Source organism: Caretta caretta, chromosome 20, assembly GCF_965140235.1.
Source record: "Caretta caretta isolate rCarCar2 chromosome 20, rCarCar1.hap1, whole genome shotgun sequence".
Lineage (NCBI taxonomy): Eukaryota > Metazoa > Chordata > Testudines > Cheloniidae > Caretta > Caretta caretta.
In genome coordinates, this window is record NC_134225.1 from 15672756 (window position 1) to 15689547 (window position 16792).

At 61.3% G+C, this 16792-nt stretch overlaps 1 protein-coding gene across 3 annotated transcripts in view; it reads right to left on the reverse strand.

The window, feature by feature from the left end:
* Positions 1 to 14965: 14965 nt before the first annotated feature.
* ITGA5 (integrin subunit alpha 5) overlaps positions 14966 to 16792 on the reverse strand; it is a 52050-nt gene continuing 50223 nt past the window's right edge. For all 3 annotated transcript variants that reach the window (XM_048831716.2, XM_048831715.2, XM_075121462.1), the window contains 2 exons: positions 16557 to 16679; positions 14966 to 15890 (listed from right to left, as the gene is read on the reverse strand). In XM_048831716.2, coding sequence (XP_048687673.1) covers positions 15807 to 15890; positions 16557 to 16679 — 207 coding nt within the window. In that variant the 3' untranslated portion in view covers positions 14966 to 15806. The remainder of the gene's footprint in view (positions 15891 to 16556; positions 16680 to 16792) is intronic.

The following is a 16792-nucleotide window of genomic DNA, read 5'->3' on the forward strand; positions in this document are numbered from 1 at the left end:
TTTTGAACCCTGTTATGGTTTTGGCCTTCACAACATCCTCTGGCAAGGAGTTCCACAGGTTGACTGTCGCTGTGTGAACAAATACTTCCTTTTGCTTGGTTTAAACCTGCTGCCCAGTCATTTCATTTGGTGGCCCCTAGTTCTTCTGTTAAGTCCAGTTTGGCTCTGGATCCTGTTGCCCCACCACTTAGGGAACTGGCTCTGGAGTTTGGGCTCAGCCCAGGGACAGGTGAGACTGGCATGTTGCGTTCCTGATGCCAAGGGGCAGTGTCTGCCAAGCGCGCCCGTCCAGGGCTTTCTCCTCCCCATTTCCGGGCGTTTGGGTTTTGCCCCATCAGGAAACAAAAGAAAAACCCGGATGTGGCTCCTTCCCCATTTACCTTGTGGTGCCCGCCAGGGCTGGGGGGCTGAGAGACCCCATCGCCCCCCTCAGAGCACTTACGTCATGACAGCATCGTGCACTGTCAGTGGGGCGATGCAGGGGACATCACTCTGCCAGGGCCTGAGCCCCCTGCTCCCAGCAGGGTGACTCAGCAATTTACCTGGGGTGGGTGCCCCTGAGCTTGTGACACCTTAGGCACCGATGATTGGTCTTTGTTTATTCCACCTCTTGCTGGGATTCCTATTTCCCTCCTGCTCCTTCCACTCCACGCCTGTCTGGGACCTGCGAGACCTGGCTGCTCCTGTGAGATTTTACCCACCTGAGGTTGGTCTGTGAGTTGCTGAGTGATCAAACTGTGGAATAGCTCCCAAAAGTACATGCCGGGAGTCCTGGTGCCCCGTCCCCTCTGCTCTAACCAGGAGCTGACACTCCCAGCAGCCAAGAGTCCTGGCTGCCAGGCCCCTGCTCTAACCACTAACAATACTGTCTCCTGGAGCAGGGAAAGAAACTCAGGAGTCCTGGCTCCCAGCCCCAGCTCTAACATTTCTCCTGCCCTCCTGCATTATTATTCATATAAAAATATGTCAACTTATTAAAAATACAACAAAACATTACATAAGAAATGCAGCGATAACATGGATAAATAAAAACAAAGATACTTACCCAGGCATAGCAAGGAAGAGAGAATTAACAAAGGGGTAAAGGGTCAACATAAGAAAAATTTTGATGGAATTAAAATATTACAAAATATCATAGCGTCATAGACTCTTGCGTCTATGACATCACACTCAGCTGCCATGGTATTGTCTGGGACATCACAAACCTGGGTCCATGACCTCCGCCAGGCAGTAAACAATCAGAGCCAACAAAGCTGCGGGCTCCAGCCCCATCCCTGCACATTCACCGATCGGGGCCGGAAAGGACGGGGACGTGGCAGCTTTGCCAGAGGCATTAGTGGCTCTTTGGTGAGGATGCTGCAGAGACATCCTGGGATGTGTCCTCCAGGCTGCTGGAAGGGCTCAGGGAGGTGGGGCTGGGCAGAGGGGGCAGCACAGCCCCAGCCTATGTGCCTGGCTCCTGGATGAGGAGCAGCTGGGGCCCAGCCCTCAGATCACCAGGGACTGCCCCTGTCCCATCAGGCCTGGAGCTAGCTGTGGGGGTCCCAGCTCAATCCCTGCCCATCCTCTCCGTACAGCCCTCCCCCAGCTCCCCACTCCCCCCAGTATAGAGCCCAGCTCAGGGCCCTCCTGGCCAAGTCCCCCTGCTCCCGACCTTTCCTGCTGCAGCCATGGCCCAATGCTCCACCAGAGCTAAGGAGCCATCCAACCCCAGAGGACAGTAGAGAGCGCAGGAGACAGAACTGTCCTGGGAGCTGGGCCCAGACTGTGGAACTCCATGCCACTGGAGAGCAGGCAGTGTCTCTGCACCCAGGGCAAATGGCGAACCTTAGCTCAGTGAGCTTCATGAGTTCATCACAGGCACAAAGCACACAACACACCTCATACACAACACATCCATGTACACACATGCACAGAAACACCCCCCCACACACACACTACACAGACAGACCCTCAGAAAATACATCCCACACATCTATGTAAACACACACACACAGCACAGACCCACACAGCCAATATGACAACAGCCACACAACCCATCTACTCACCCAGGCACAGCCCACACAACGCACACAGCCAGCAAACAATACCCACACAACACATTCACTTACACATCCAGGCACAGAGACAAACACAAAACCATCAAACCAACAAGGACAAATTATGCGGCACACCTTGCAGGGGCCGGGAAGGCAGGGAGGTCACGGCACCAATTGTTGCTATTCTTGTTTGTTAAACACCTGGGAGGTGCCAGGTGCTCCAGTGATGGTTGTTGACCTCAGACTCTAGACTGATGGGAAAGTGCAAGAATCACGCGTCACCCCCCAAAATCATGAGATTTAAAAAAAATTAAAATGATTTGATTTGATTGTATTTTTCAGCTCTTGCTAAGGGGCCTGCACAAGCTTGGGGCCCCATTGTGCCGGGGACTGCACAGATACAAGGCAAGACAGGCTTGGCCCCACAGGGCTCCATCAAGTGCAAAGCACGGGGTGAGTTTGAAAGGTAGGAGCTGGACCTGAGACCACCCAACTCAGCTCACAGTGAAGCCAGAAAACCCCCTTGACAGGCATGGTTTATAATCCCTGCTGAGCTGGGCTGAGTCAGTGACATACGGGCCAGGGGCTCGTTAGCCACACAAGGCAGTCAGTCCCGTCAATGCTGATGTTCCATCTTCACAATTCTGGCTTTCAGGAAAGATGTGTTTATTAAACTCAGTTCTGCCCATCACGGCACGTACGTAGGCCGGGCCTCCCCTTTCTGCTCACATGGGCACCAGCTCTCAGTCTCCAAAAAACGCTCTCAGTCAGCCACACCCTGTTTTTAAAGCAACAACCCTAGGAACAGAGCGTGGTGGTTCCAGAGAGCCCAGCCCAATATAACGATACCCCTATATGGGTCGCCAGTTGTGACTGCATCTGAGACCTTTGAATGGTGCTGCTGGGCCCTCGACCATTGAGATAAGAACCAGAATGGAGTCTAGATAAAGGCACAGAGCAAGCTCTCCCAAGAAACCACAGCCGCAATCTAGCAATGCAGCATTTCTCCAAGCACTGAAAACTTGCTCGCACACTTAAGAAAAGGCACTTGGAACACCACATGTCACGGTGCCACCTGGAGACGCTGCTTTAATAACAGCCAGCCCCAAGGAAACCTGGACTCATAAAAGGGTTGTAGAGGATACGGCTGGGCGGGCCTGGAACTCATGGCCTATCTTACATGTGTCTTCGTCCCCAACATCATCCCACGGCTGGTGTTTCTGCCTCCTTGTGAGGCCTTGCTGAAACCGTGGCAAATCTGCAGTGCTGCAGATTATGTCAAGTGGCTCCTGTGGCCAGACGGACAGAGTGCGCCCATGGTCCTGCCCCTCCCCTCTGCAGAGTGCCACAGATCCCTCCCCATCCAGGAGCCTCTCTGTGCCCTAGGCTCCCTACCCCCCAAAGCCACCGCTAGCCCTGCCGAGCAGAAAGCATTCTCTCCCCTGAAGGGGGCGGGTGGGGGTATCCCCCATCTGGGCCAGAGACATCGGGGTGGGAGGAGACAAAGACAGGGCAGCTCTGACCTTAGCCAGGGGTTAGGCCAACCCCCTACCACACCAGGGACACGCACTCACTGCCCCCACCCAGTCCCGAAGCCAACCGGTGATATGGTCCCCATGGAAACAGCCTCACCCTGTGGGGCGGTGCCTGCTCCTGCCCCAGAAGAACCTGCCTGCTCGTGCTCCAGGCCCAGTGGGGAACTGGCAAGGAGCCCTGTGCAGCTGGCTGAGGGTGGGGTGGGAGGAGGTGATGGAAAAGCAAGGAGACATCGGTGCAGAGTGTGCTGCCAAGTCCCCCTGTCCCCCACCCAAAGCTGGGAATAGAACCCAAGAGACCTCACTCCCAACCCCAGGCAGCGCTCCACTCTAGCCACTAGGCCCCACGCCCCTCCCGGAGCCAGAGATAGAACCCAGGAGTCCGGACTCCCAGACCTCCCACTCTAACCCCTAGCCCTCACCCCACTCCCCGAGTCAGAGATAGAACCCAGGAGTCCAGCCACTGTGTCCCCAGTGCCACTAACCATAGGACAGCTTTGGCTGCAAAGAGAACCCAGGAGCCCTGGCTTCCAGCCCTGGTCCTTAACCACAACAGCAACCGCCCTCAGAGCAGTGACTGCTCCCCAGCGGGCTCAGGCCGGCTTCCAAGCCTGCCTCTCCGTAGGCGCCAGGGAGAGCAGCAAACCAGCGAGCGGGCGGACACAGAGATGGGCGGAGGGGAGTGCTGCTTGCTTTGCCCACAAGTGCCAGGGATGCTCAGCAGATACTAACACTGTGCTCGGCCCACAAGCACCTCGTCCAGCACTGCCAGCCCCTCATGCAAGGGGGCACAGCTCTCCCAGGAGCCCCCAGTGCCGCGTCAGCCCCATGTCCCTGCATCCAGCCAGCCAGTCAGCTATTTGGTTCCATGCTAGCTCCCGTTCCGATATCTGGCTTCTCTTTTCATGAGCCAAGAAGGGTTTGTGTGAGGGGAAGGGGCTTGCCTGGCAGCCCTGGCACATGGTGTCCTGCACCTGGCAAGCAGGTGAGCCCCCAAAATGCATGCCCCCTGCCCAGGAGGACCCCCCCTTCCCCAGTGGGAGAGAGTGTAACATAGACGCTGCAGCTGGACAAACATCTCATCGGTGCTCTCAAGCCAGGTAGGGTAGAGGGGCAGTAGGGGGCATGCACCCCACACAACCAGTGCTCACCCCAATGCCCCATCGTGATGCTAGGGGGTGCTGTGCTGCGGACAGCGGGGCGGGGGCTCAGAAGGGGGCTCAGTAGGGGACACTGTGCTGCAGAAGCGGGGAGATCAGTAGGGGCGCTGTGCTGCAGGGAGTGGGGCAGTGGCTCAGTAGGGGGTGATCTCATCCTTGGTGCTCTCAGCTGAGATTCCCTTTGGGTTATAAATCATGCCCTCCCACAACTCAGCCAGCTCCCTCCTCATTCCTCCCCAAAGGAGTGGCACAGCCCGCCCACCAGCCCAAACCCACTGAGCTGCCCCAGGCTCTGCCCCCACCCCTGGCAGAGCTACACCCACAGCAGTGGTGTTCCCAGGTGCCTGGAGCTGCCCCAGGGGCCGTGGGACAGGCAGGTTTTGTCTGGGCCTTTCTCAGTGGGGTTAGTAATTTGGAGGAGGAGGCCACTGATTGCACCTGAGGTGGGGGTCATGGGCAGCAGGAGAGGCCCCTCCTTCCCCCCCGGCCAATCTCCCTGTGCTTTTTAAGTCACAGTACCTGCTTCCCCCACGGCCAGCGATTCCTGGCTGCTCCAGGCTGGGCCGCACCAGAGAACATGCCTGACCCCAACCCTCACTTGGCTGCTCCCCCACCCCCACGTGCAGCTCAGCCCCCAGGCTAGTCCCTGCTCCCTGGCCTTTCACCCCTGCTTGGGGCCTCTGGGCAGCCAGGGCTGTGCTGCTCGGCTCTGGGAGAGGGATGGGGGGGTTTCCAGGAGGGGATGCCCTGGGGAGGAGGGGGAACCCTCGACAGCTAGCCAGGAGGAATGTTTCCCCAACGCCCGCGCCGATTGCAGCCCCAGGGCAGTACAGGGTGGCAGGGGTTCTGTGTTTCGGGGGGGGGGGGGAAGCTGGGGGCTATGGGGTGGGGGGTTCTGGCCCTCCAGAAGGTGGGTCTGAGTTCGAGATGCCCCCTCCCCCAGTGGCAGAATGCTCATGGAGAGCAGCCCTGCTGGGGCTTGTGTCCCCCCAAGCTGGTTGAGGTTTAAGCCCCAATATACCTGGCTGGTTCCAGAAGAAACAGAGAAGCGGGGGTTGGGGTGTCCCTGGCTGAACCTCCAGGCTCCAGCAGCTGAAGGTTCTGGCTGGTCCTGAGTCCCTGTCCGCAACTCACCATCTGGGGCAGCACAGGAAGGGTTAACACTGCTTGGGGGGAGAGCAGCCCCCCATCCCGGGAATGTCCCTGCCAATCCTGCAGGGGTGCGGGAGCAGGGAATGTAGGGGTGGGGCAGAGGGAAGGGAACAGGCAGGAGGGGATATGGGCAAAGGGGAGGCCAGGAGAATGTGGGAGGAAGCAGGGTGATATCGGGGCAGGGTGGGCATGGGGGTGGACAGGGTGGTATGAGGGCAGGATGGGTGCAGGGGGCAGCATGGGTGCAGGGTGATATGGGGGCAGGGTAGACACTGGGTGATAATGGGGCAGGGTGAGAGCAGGGGGATAGGGGGATATCAGGGTAGGGTGGGTACGGTGGGGCAGGATGGTAGGCATGGGGGCAGGGAGCTACAGGGCAGGGTCAGCACAGAGTGGTATGGGGCCAGCTGGGCACAAGGGAAAGGGAGCGCAGGGTGTGATGGGGGTAGTTCTCTCTCAGGACCCCGCTCCACAAGGATCCTGGCGTGAGAGCTCAGAACTTGCGTTCCACAAGGATCTGGGTGCAAGAGCTCAGAACTCGTGTTCCACTAGAATCCGGTTTCAGAGTAACAGCCGTGTTAGTCTGTCTTTGCAAAAAGAAAAGGAGTACTTGTGGCACCTTAGAGACTTGAGCTCACTTTGAGCTGTAGCTCACGAAAGCTCATGCTCAAATAAATTGGTTAGTCTCTAAGGTGCCACAAGTACTCCTTTTCTTTTCACTAGAATCCGGGCATCTTCCTTTGATCTGAGAGCGAGCGCTTCCCCTCCTCCCTCCGGAACTCCCTGACACTTGAAATGAGGGATCTTCGGCAGCTCTGACGCCTTTGAAGTTCAGATGAGACAGCTGCTGCCTGGCATTCGTCTGCCGCTCTGCCTCTTGATCGCTGTGTTGCCGAGTTTCTTGCAGCTAGTGAATGATGGCAGTGAAACCTTCCTCCTGCGCCAGCACCTGTCAAGGGGGGCACCCAGCTCCTCAGTGAAATGGGGTCAACTCCACCACGGAGATGCCCTGGGGCACCGTGCCGGGGGTGGTTCAGCGAGGCACACTGGGGCAGGGCAGGCGGCCCAGCAGGGGACCACATGGCAAGGCGGGTGGCTCAGCCCCCTGCATGGGATGGACACCCAAGGCCAGAGTCTTGACAATGCCCTTCCCAAGAGGAGCCCCCAACCAGTAAGTGGGGTGGGGTGAATTCCATGGGAGTGAGTCCGTCACTGCCCCCAGCTCCCCCCTTCCTGCTGCCCCGGGGTCATGTCACACGGTGCCTGGTGCTGCAGCCTCCACCCCCAGAGCATTCCCTGCGCTGCTCTGAAATAATGGGGTTCTCCTGACCAGTGCTCCTCCCCCACATGCACAGACCAACCCCCGCAATGACCAGTCCTCTTCCCCCACACAGACCAACTCCCCTCCCCTCCCAGCGGTCCCCCAGGCAGCGCTGTCCCCCCATCCCCGCAGAAGGCCTGAGGTGCTGCTCCCCCAGCAGAGCCCCGCAGGGGAGTCCCTCACAGCCCTGTGGGACATTCCACACCAGGGAGCCTCTGTCTGTCCGCGGTTCCCCCCATCCTCACCCTGGTGCCAGATTCCTGCCAAGCAGCCCAGAGCCCAGCTGCATCATGCTCCGGGGAGGTGAACTGGCCCAGTGGAGAGGGGGCAGCCGCAGCGCCCCACTTACAGCATCGGGGTAGGGCTGGGGAAGGGTGGCACAGCCAGTGTGGGGGAAGGGCAGAGGGACACTGTCACTTCTGGGCACAAACCCTCGGCCCTGTTAGATGGCAGCAAACTCTAGGGCCTGCCCAACGGGCTCTGCACAGCCCCACACAGCCACGCTGACCTGTGGGCAGAGATCCCAGAGACCCCAACGCCAGAGCTGCAGCGAATCCCCCAGCTGCTTGCAGTGCAGGGCTTTCATCCACCCTGCTGGTTGCAAACACCGCCATGGCCAGCTGAGACATAGCAGTCCCTTCCCACCTCAACAGCACCCCAGTGATGACGACTCCCACCTACCACCGTGTTGCAGCCACCTCTGGGGCAGGGCACAGCTGTGTGTAACACTCACAAAGCCGTGTGATGAAGGGCTCAATCAGCCAGCACTGAGCTGCAGCCATTGCCCGGGCAGGGTGAACAGCAACACGACACAAAGGTTCAGGACAGGAAGTGCAGGAAAAACCCAGTCTCTGGTTGGACGTGCAGGGGGGCAACAAAGAAAGAGGCGTGTCATCGCCCGCCCGCTGCCACGTGGGGTCAGAGGTCACTCGGCACTGCAGCCATGCCCAGGTCACAGGGGGCATGGCCTGTAGGCTGGTGTGGCTTTGATGTGCCCGCCAGGTCTCGCTCTCCTGGGGGAGGGAGGACAGGGGGGTGATTGATCCTGGTGAATGCAGCCTGTGGGTGAGCCCAGGGCCTAGTGAGCAAGAATGGGGGGGGGGTGGACAGCAGCCACTGGGCTTTTTTGCATGGAGGTCCTGCCCTACGGGCTGTGGTGGTGCGGGGCGGTGTCTCTGTTTGGGGAATGTCTCTCCCTTCTGAGCCAGAACATCGGGGTCCGCAGTGGGGCTGGCAGCTGGGGGATTTGGCGGGGGAAGCTGCCGGGCAGGTGGTGGTAGCTTCCACCTGCTGGGCCAGGAGCCACCTCTCAGCAGCTCCCCTAGGCATGGGGCAGGAGTCTGGCCCGTTGTGGGGGGGAGGTCAAACTGGGGGCAGGGGGGAACCCGCTGCCCCTGGCCAGGAGGATCAGAGACCCTGGTGCACTGAGGCAGGGACCCTCTCCTGCAGGGCTCCTAAGGCTGGGCTAGCAGGGGGCTGCGGGTCGGGATGGAGGGGCACGGGCTGTGCTGGGGGGGGGCGGGGCCGGGCTAGCAGGGGGCTGCGGGTCGGGACGGAGGGGCACGGGCAGAGCTGGGGGGGGGGCGGGGCCGGGCTAGCAGGGGGCTGCGGGTCGGGATGGAGGGGCACGGGCTGTGCTGGGGGGGGCGGGGCCGGGCTAGCAGGGGGCTGCGGGTCGGGATGGAGGGGCACGGGCAGAGCTGGGGGGGGGGCGGGGCCGGGCTAGCAGGGGGCTGCGGGTCGGGATGGAGGGGCACGGGCAGAGCTGGGGGGGGCGGGGCCGGGCTAGCAGGGGGCTGCGGGTCGGGATGGAGGGGCACGGGCTGTGCTGGGGGGGGCGGGGCCGGGCTAGCAGGGGGCTGCGGGTCGGGATGGAGGGGCACGGGCTGTGCTGGGGGGGGCGGGGCCGGGCTAGCAGGGGGCTGCGGGTCGGGATGGAGGGGCACGGGCAGAGCTGGGGGGCGGGGCCGGGCTAGCAGGGGGCTGCGGGTCGGGACGGAGGGGCACGGGCTGTGCTGGGGGGGGCGGGGCCGGGCTAGCAGGGGGCTGCGGGTCGGGATGGAGGGGCACGGGCTGTGCTGGGGGGGGCGGGGCCGGGCTAGCAGGGGGCTGCGGGTCGGGATGGAGGGGCACGGGCTGTGCTGGGGGGGGCGGGGCCGGGCTAGCAGGGGGCTGCGGGTCGGGATGGAGGGGCACGGGCTGTGCTGGGGGGGGCGGGGCCGGGCTAGCAGGGGGCTGCGGGTCGGGATGGAGGGGCACGGGCAGAGCTGGGGGGCGGGGCCGGGCTAGCAGGGGGCTGCGGGTCGGGATGGAGGGGCACCGTCGTGCACCTTGGCTGAGGGAGGCAGGGGTCGAACGTCCCCCGGAGCAGAGGATCCTCCCGCCCCCGCGTTTCCCTGCGGGCGGGGCTCGGGGCTCGCTGTGTATTTGTGATGACGTGGCGCCCACTGGTGGCTCCGTCCTGCTACAGCCACCAAGTCTGTGCTGGGCGCTTTGAGCCACCCCAGGGTTTACCCCTGCCCGAGCTGGACCTCTGGATCCTGGTGGGGCGGGATGCATGGGGCAGAGCTTCCCAGGCCGCAGCATAGGGGGACGGGGGTCAGATGCCAGGCTCTGCTCACATCAGGCCCCCTAGACACATGGCAGGAGATCCATGCGGTGCCACATCCATGCCCACCCCTCTCGAGAGACCTTGGGCCACAGGACACCTGGGTTTCCCATCCCTGCCCCGGCCATCACTGGGAGCAGCTGGGGGAAGCTTCTGTTCAGTGAGCCAGAGGAGCCTGGCTGCAGCAGGCCCAGGGGCAGTGAGAATGAGCCTGGGTGTGATGCTGCCATCACAGGAATTGCTGGGATGTGGCACACATGGAGATGTGACCCCCCTGCAGGGCAGTGACATGCTGCACAAGCCTCGTGCAGGATTCTGAAAGGGGCCAGCGGGACCCTGGGGGGCAGACACTGGCCACAAGCCTCCTGGTGCCCAAAGTGGCGACTCAGCCCCATGGGACCAGAGGAAGCAGCTAAAAGGTCTGGGCTCTACGGAGCTCATCATAGAAGCGCCAGGGTGTTCCCTAGTCATGGGCCCAATGCTGGTGATCCCTGGGACAGGTCCAAGGCACAGCCATGGGGAATGGGCCCAGTGCTGCTGATCCCTGGCAGGGGCGCACGGCATGGCCATGGGGAATGGGCCCAGTGCTGGTGATCCCTGGCAGGGGCCCACGGCACGGCCATGGGAAACGGTACCAGCCCCGGTGATCCCTGGGAGGGGCATACAGCACAGTGATGGGGAACGGTCCCAGCGCCAGTGATCCCTGGGAGGAGCCTGCGGCACGGCCATGGGGAATTGATCCAGCACAGGTGATCCCTGGCTGGGACCAGCGGCTTGGCCAAGGGGAAGCGATCCCTGGCAGGGGCCCATGGCCTGGCCAGGGAGAATGGGCCTGCGACACGGCCATGAGAATTGGGCCCAGCGCTGGTGATCCCTGGCATAGGCCTGTGGCACGGCCATGGAAAATGGGACCAGTCCAGGTGATCCCTGGTATAAGCCCGCGGCACAGCCATGAGGAACAGGTCCAGCACTGGCAATCCCTGGCAGAGGCCTGTGGCAAGGCCATGGGGAATGGGCCCAGTGCCGGTGATCCCTGCCAGGGGCCCACGGTATGGCCATCAGGAATGAGCCCAGCACTGGCGATCCCTGGTAGGAGTCTGCAGCATGGCCATGGGGAACGGGCCCAGTGCTGGTGATCCCTGGCAGAGACCAACAGCATGGACATTGAAAACGGGACCAGACCCGGTGATCCCTGGGAGGGGCCTGCAGCTCAGCCATAGGGAATGGGCCCAGCACCAGTGATCCTTGGCATGGGCCAATGGCATGGCCATGGGGAAGGGGCCCAGTGCTGACGATGCCTGGCAGGGGCCCACGGCATAGCCATGGGGAATGGGCCTAGCGCTGGCGATCCCTGGCGAAGTGCAGCTCGGCCATGGGGAATGGGCGCTGCGCCTGTGATTCCTGGCAGGGGCCTGCAGCATGGCCATGGGGAACAGGCTCAACGTTGGTGATCCCTGGCACAGGTCCTTGGCCTGGCCATGGGGAACGGGCCCAGTGCTGGCGATCCCTTGCAGGGGCCCGCAGCACAGGGGCCCAACTCTGGTGATACCTGGCCCTATTGGAAATCCTGGGAGATGCATGCAATATTTTTAAATTCTGCTGAATTCTGCATATTTTATTTGTCAAAATAACAATATAATCATGCCCGTTTTAATAATTTTGGTCAATTTATTTCAAAATACCTGTCAGCCAGTATGTCTATAACAATACAGAACAAAAAAGATTCTGGTAAAAGCCTCTCCCATTCAGTTAGGCACATCTGCCCCATCCCCCACCCCCATGTGTCCCTGCAGCCCCTCTCCCCTGTCCCTAGGCTCAGTGCTGTCACCCCACTATCCCCTGAGCTTGCACTCCAGTCTATCCCCCACCACTAGCCACTCTGAAGCCGTCCGTGATTCCCCCAGAGGCCTGCTCAGTCCAAACCCGACTCCGCAGGCAGGGTGCTGTGATGAACTTCTACTCCTGGGGGAATTCTGCAGCTGGGCATGCACAGAATCCCACCCCCTGCGAGAGAATACATTCTGCCCCAGAAGAGCTGCAGTTCCATATTTTTCCCACCAGAGGCCACTGTGGTGCCAGAACAGCTGGCTGCTTCCTGCTGCTGGCTGTTCTCACACCACAGTGCCTCTGGTGGGCGAAAGGTGGAACTGCAGCACTTCGTGGGCAGAAAAGTCTTTTCTGTGGGAGGAAACAAATCCTGTGGGACACGTGAATTATGCATGTCTGCAGTGGTGCAGAATTTCCCCAGGAGCAAAAGTACTTCACTTAGGAAGGAAAACTCATGCACATCTACCCACTAGGGAACAGCGGGCTTGGTGGCGGTACTGCTGCAATGGGCCTGCGGGTTAGTGTGGATCACAAGTTGAATAGGAGTCAGCACCGCTATGTAGTTGTGAAAAAGCTAATATCTTCTGGGGCAGATTAACAGAAGTGTTGTATGTAAGACACAGAAGGTGACTGTCCCGCTCTGCTCGAGCTGGTGAGGTCTCAGCTGGAGTCCTGTGTCCAGTTCTGGGTGCTGCACTTCAGAAAAGAGGCAAACAGGAAAGTCCAGAGCAGAGTAACAAAAAGGATCGAAGGTTTAGAAAGGAAAGATCTAGACTCCCGTGGTACTGCCTTAGCTGGGCGCTTCTCTAGCTAGCAGCTCAAGGCCCTTCCAGCTCTACATTTGTAGGAGATCTAAGCTTTAGCCCAGTGTACACACCTGTGCTGTAGGAGACCCCCTCGGCCTGAGAAGGGATTTGAACAGGGACATCCCACTGCCCAGGGGGGTGCCCTGGGCAGTAGGTGGGCTATAGAGTGGGGAGGAGATTGAGAGCACCTGAACACCCCATAGCCCAGGACTCTCACCTGGGTGATGGGGAGAAGGAATGGGACCAGGGTCCCTGTCAGAGAGGGGAATTGAACCAGGGTTTCCCACATCCAGGGTGAATGTGCAAAGCCCTGGGGCTGAGGGTTAAAAGCTGGAGTGATGCAGGTGCTCCTGCTGTTCATGCAAGACCCGACTTGGGGCTGGACTCCAGGAGAGGGGCTCTGGGCAGTGGCCAGCAGAGAAAGGCGGCCCCTGCAGCCTGGATCTGGGCACCTGAGAGGACCCCCCAGCCCTCGCTGGTCTCTGCTATTGACTGGCTTAGCTGGCTGGCGTTTGGGGAGCTCATTCTTAGGCTCCTCTCTCCCCACGCGGATTGTACAGGGAGCCGGGGCACCCTACACAGGCTTTGGGGATGCTGCTGAGTGGCTGGTGCACACGGAGTCCCAGGTCCCACCCTCTCCCGCAGGGGGAGCAGCGCATGCAGCCGCACACATAGGTCCCATCCTGTTTAGCAGGCTGCAGTGGCACACACCAGCCCCATGTGCTCCAGCAGGGTGCACTGGTGCATATGCACACACAGGTCCCATCCTGACCAGCAGGGGGCAGCAGCACACATGGTCCCATCCTGACCAGCAGGGGGCAGCAGCACACATGGTCCCATCCTGACCAGCAGGGGGCAGCAGCACACATGGTCCCATCCTGACCAGCAGGGGGCAGCAGCACACATGCACACGCACACAGACACACACAGGTCCCATCCTCTCTCTCTCTCCCCAGTGCTGCTCGCACCCACTAATCATGCCCGAGGGTGACCAAGGCAGAGCCATCAATGACCAGGCGAGGAAGGGTCTTTAGAACACATTTAATAATAAAACAACAATAGAGAGTGAGCGCCTCCCTGAGGCAGGAAGCTGGATCCCCCCCCAACCAATTAGTGACAACAGCCCCCCCCCCCCCCCGCTCACTTTCCTTCGAGAGGAGGGTGGGGAACCTGTTTTTTTTTCCCCCATTCACCAAAAATTTCCAACCCTTCCCCCACTTCTCTCAAACCAACAGTAAATCAACACAGAACAGAGAGGGGAGAGTGTCCGCCATGGGGAGGGCCCCAGTCCCAGGGACCGTCCCCCCAGTACACAGCACCAAGGGACACCAGGGCTCTGGCCTCCTGAGCTGGGATCTGCCCCCACGGAGGGCAGAGGGTGCTGGGGGGCTGTTTGGAACAGCCAATATAAAGTGGAAGGATAAATACCAAGAAGAGGATCCCCCACCCGGGCTGGCAGGGGCTGCAAGCTGTAGTGCAATTTTGACTCTCGGCTGCTGCACCTGCCCTGGCAGTGGCTGCAGAGATCCGCAGGGCTGGCGTTTCTGATGAGCCCTGATCCCAGTGGGCCACGTTCCAGTGAGAATCCAGCAGCTGCCAGAGCCCCACCCCCAGCCACGGGACCCCGCCCTCGATCCCCTGCCCATGGCCTGCGGGAGAGAGGAATGAAGACTTGGACCCCAATTTGCCTGAGGCACTGACGGCCTGGACCCCCAGAACGGCCCTGGGAGCACGAGTTACAATCTCATCTGAGCCCCCCTGGCCCCGGGAGAGGGAGGGTCAGGATCCAGGGCTCTGGCTCAGCCTGGCAGAGCGAGGAGTTCCCGGCCCTGAGAAGGGTGTGCTACCTGGGATCCCAGTGAGAGGATGGGGGCTCTAGGCCAGGGTCTGGCTGCACAGTAGCTCCAGTCCTGGCCCTTCCAGCAGCCTGGCTGTCTTGTTTGCTGGCACCGGCAGTGCTGGTATCTGGACTGGGCCACTAGGGCAAGAGCTGCCCTTTCCACATAGTGCCCACCTGGAGCCCAGAGCCCCCTCAGACACCCCTCCTGCCGGAATGGCTGGGGTCAGTTCAACAGCAAGTGCTGTCTGGGAGTGAGACCAGGTACCTGGCCGCGAGACTAGGCACCAGCGCGTGGCTCAGGGGGCGATGGGGCAGAGCCCGCGGAGTAGGCTGCTCTGGCATCCCTCTCTAGGGCAGAGTCTGCCCAGACTGGGGACAGCTGCACAGGAAAGCCAGGCAAAACCCAGCGCTCTCCATGGGGGTCCTGCCAGGCTATGCCATCCCTGAGGGCCAGCATCGGAGGGCAGTGCAGGGCCAGCTCGGGGCCACCCCCGGATTTCAGACAGGAGACATAACATAATAATTTAGAGATGCTGCAAGCAGGCTGGAGGGGAAGGGGAATGGGGCTGGGGAGGGGGCTGGCCCTACAACGTGGGGTCAGTGCAAAGCGGGGAGCACCTGGGCCAGACCTCCAACCACATGAGAAAATTCCTGATCATAATTAAGAAGATTAATACTGACGTCGAAGGGTTTATTGCACTTGGAGAGACTTTAAATTAGAGCCCAGAATCCTGGCCGCAGCCCCTTGCCGGGCTGCGAGCTCAGGGCTGGTGCAGGCACAGCTGGCGGGCCATGGCTTCGGCTTCCTATGCTGCAATCTTTGGCATCGCTGAGAGTGGCCCCGAGGACCCCTGACTGGAAGTGTCCATCATGTCCTCGGGGGAGCTGCCTCAGACAGGAAGTGGGCTGGGGAAGGCAGGAAGTCCTGCCCAGCTCCATGGCGGTGGCTGCATGGGGTGATTGTGCTTGTCCAGCCTAGCTCCGGCAAGTCTGAGTGGACGGGCAGCTTGTAAACTGTCCAGTTCAGACTCCATGACCCTGTGCCAACACCAGCCGGTCGGACAGAGGGACGGCATTTCACGCTGGGCCGCGGGAGGAGTCCACGGCTCCGCAGAGCCCAGCAGGGCCTCCCGGCAGCCTTCAAGTATTGCCCATGGCTGGAGAGCGCAGCCCTCAGCATCTGACCCGCCGGGGCGCCCGCAGAGGGCAGTGGGTGGCTGCCGGGCTCTGGCGCCGAGGGGAGGCAGAGATGCCACCCCATAGGCACAGAGCGGGCAGGGCGCTCTCCAGTTGCTGCTGCAGTCCTGGGGGCTCACCTCATGGCCCCCCACGGTGGGGCTTCCTTGGGTCTGTCTCTGCCCCATTGGCAAGCTTGCTGGGTGCAGCCCGTTCTTGCTGTGCCAGGCCGCGCCGCCCCTCCCCGATGCTGCTCTGCGGCGGCCGCACCAGAAAAAGCAAACAAGACAGACAGACAAACAGAGCCCAGATGCGCAGAGCAGCCGGGCGGCCCTGGCCCCGCTATGCCTCTGAGGCCGCCTGTGGCTTGAGCTGAGCCTTCTCCATGGCCGTGCCGTAGGGCAGGGAGCGTTTGAAAAACCCCAGCTGCAGAGACAAGAGGCAGAGAAGCCGGGCAGCGAGCGCACAAGGCAGTACTGGAACCCCAGCACGCCCCAGCGGCCCCGAGAACGCCTGCCCCATCTCCCAGGCCCCCTGCTCCCGTCACCTGCCCCACTTCCGACCCCAGAGCTGGGCATAGAACCCAGGAATCCCAGCCCCTCCCCCTACTGATCCCCAAGCTCCAGAGCTGTAACTCCAGTCCTGGGTGGAGTTCTTTCTGGGAGACCCTCGCCTGCCCTTTCCCTGCTGGCAGAGCCCCACCCTGGCACTGCTCTATCCCAGCCTGCGGAGAGCTCCCTCCTCCACTGGAGCCTGGTGGATGTTCACAGGTGTTGAGACCCCAGCCCACTGGCTCAGGACCTGCATGGTGCTGGTGCCTGTTCCCTGCCTGGGGAGGGAGGGATGCCCATGGGCAGCGAGAAGTGCTTGCTTCCCAGCTGCACGCCCGGGGAAGCTGGCACCGATTGCCCAGTGGTGCGGCGAGCCTTGCTGAGCTGAGTGACGCCTGCCAGCCCCGGTGCAGTGTGCCCGCAGGAGGACAGCCAGGCCTCTGCTCCCAGGGCTGGTTCTGGAGGCTGCTGGCCACCCCCCCGCACCCTAGCCCAGGCACTCTGCAGCTCCAGCCGGCCGCTCCCAGCCCCGTGCACTCACCTTGTACAGCACGTAGATGAGCAGTGCCAGCAGCAGCAGCCCGAGCAGGATGGCCAGGATGATGATCCAGAGCGGGACCCCGTGGCTGCTCTCCAGTTTCGCCCACTGAATCGCCGTGGACACCTGCCGACGCCGTGAGATGGGGAGGGTGAGACAGCAGCTGGGGCCTGGGCTCCCCTCAGAGCCTCCTGCTTCCCCGGCCTGTAGCAGGCTGCTCTCCTGAACCCCATGTGGGC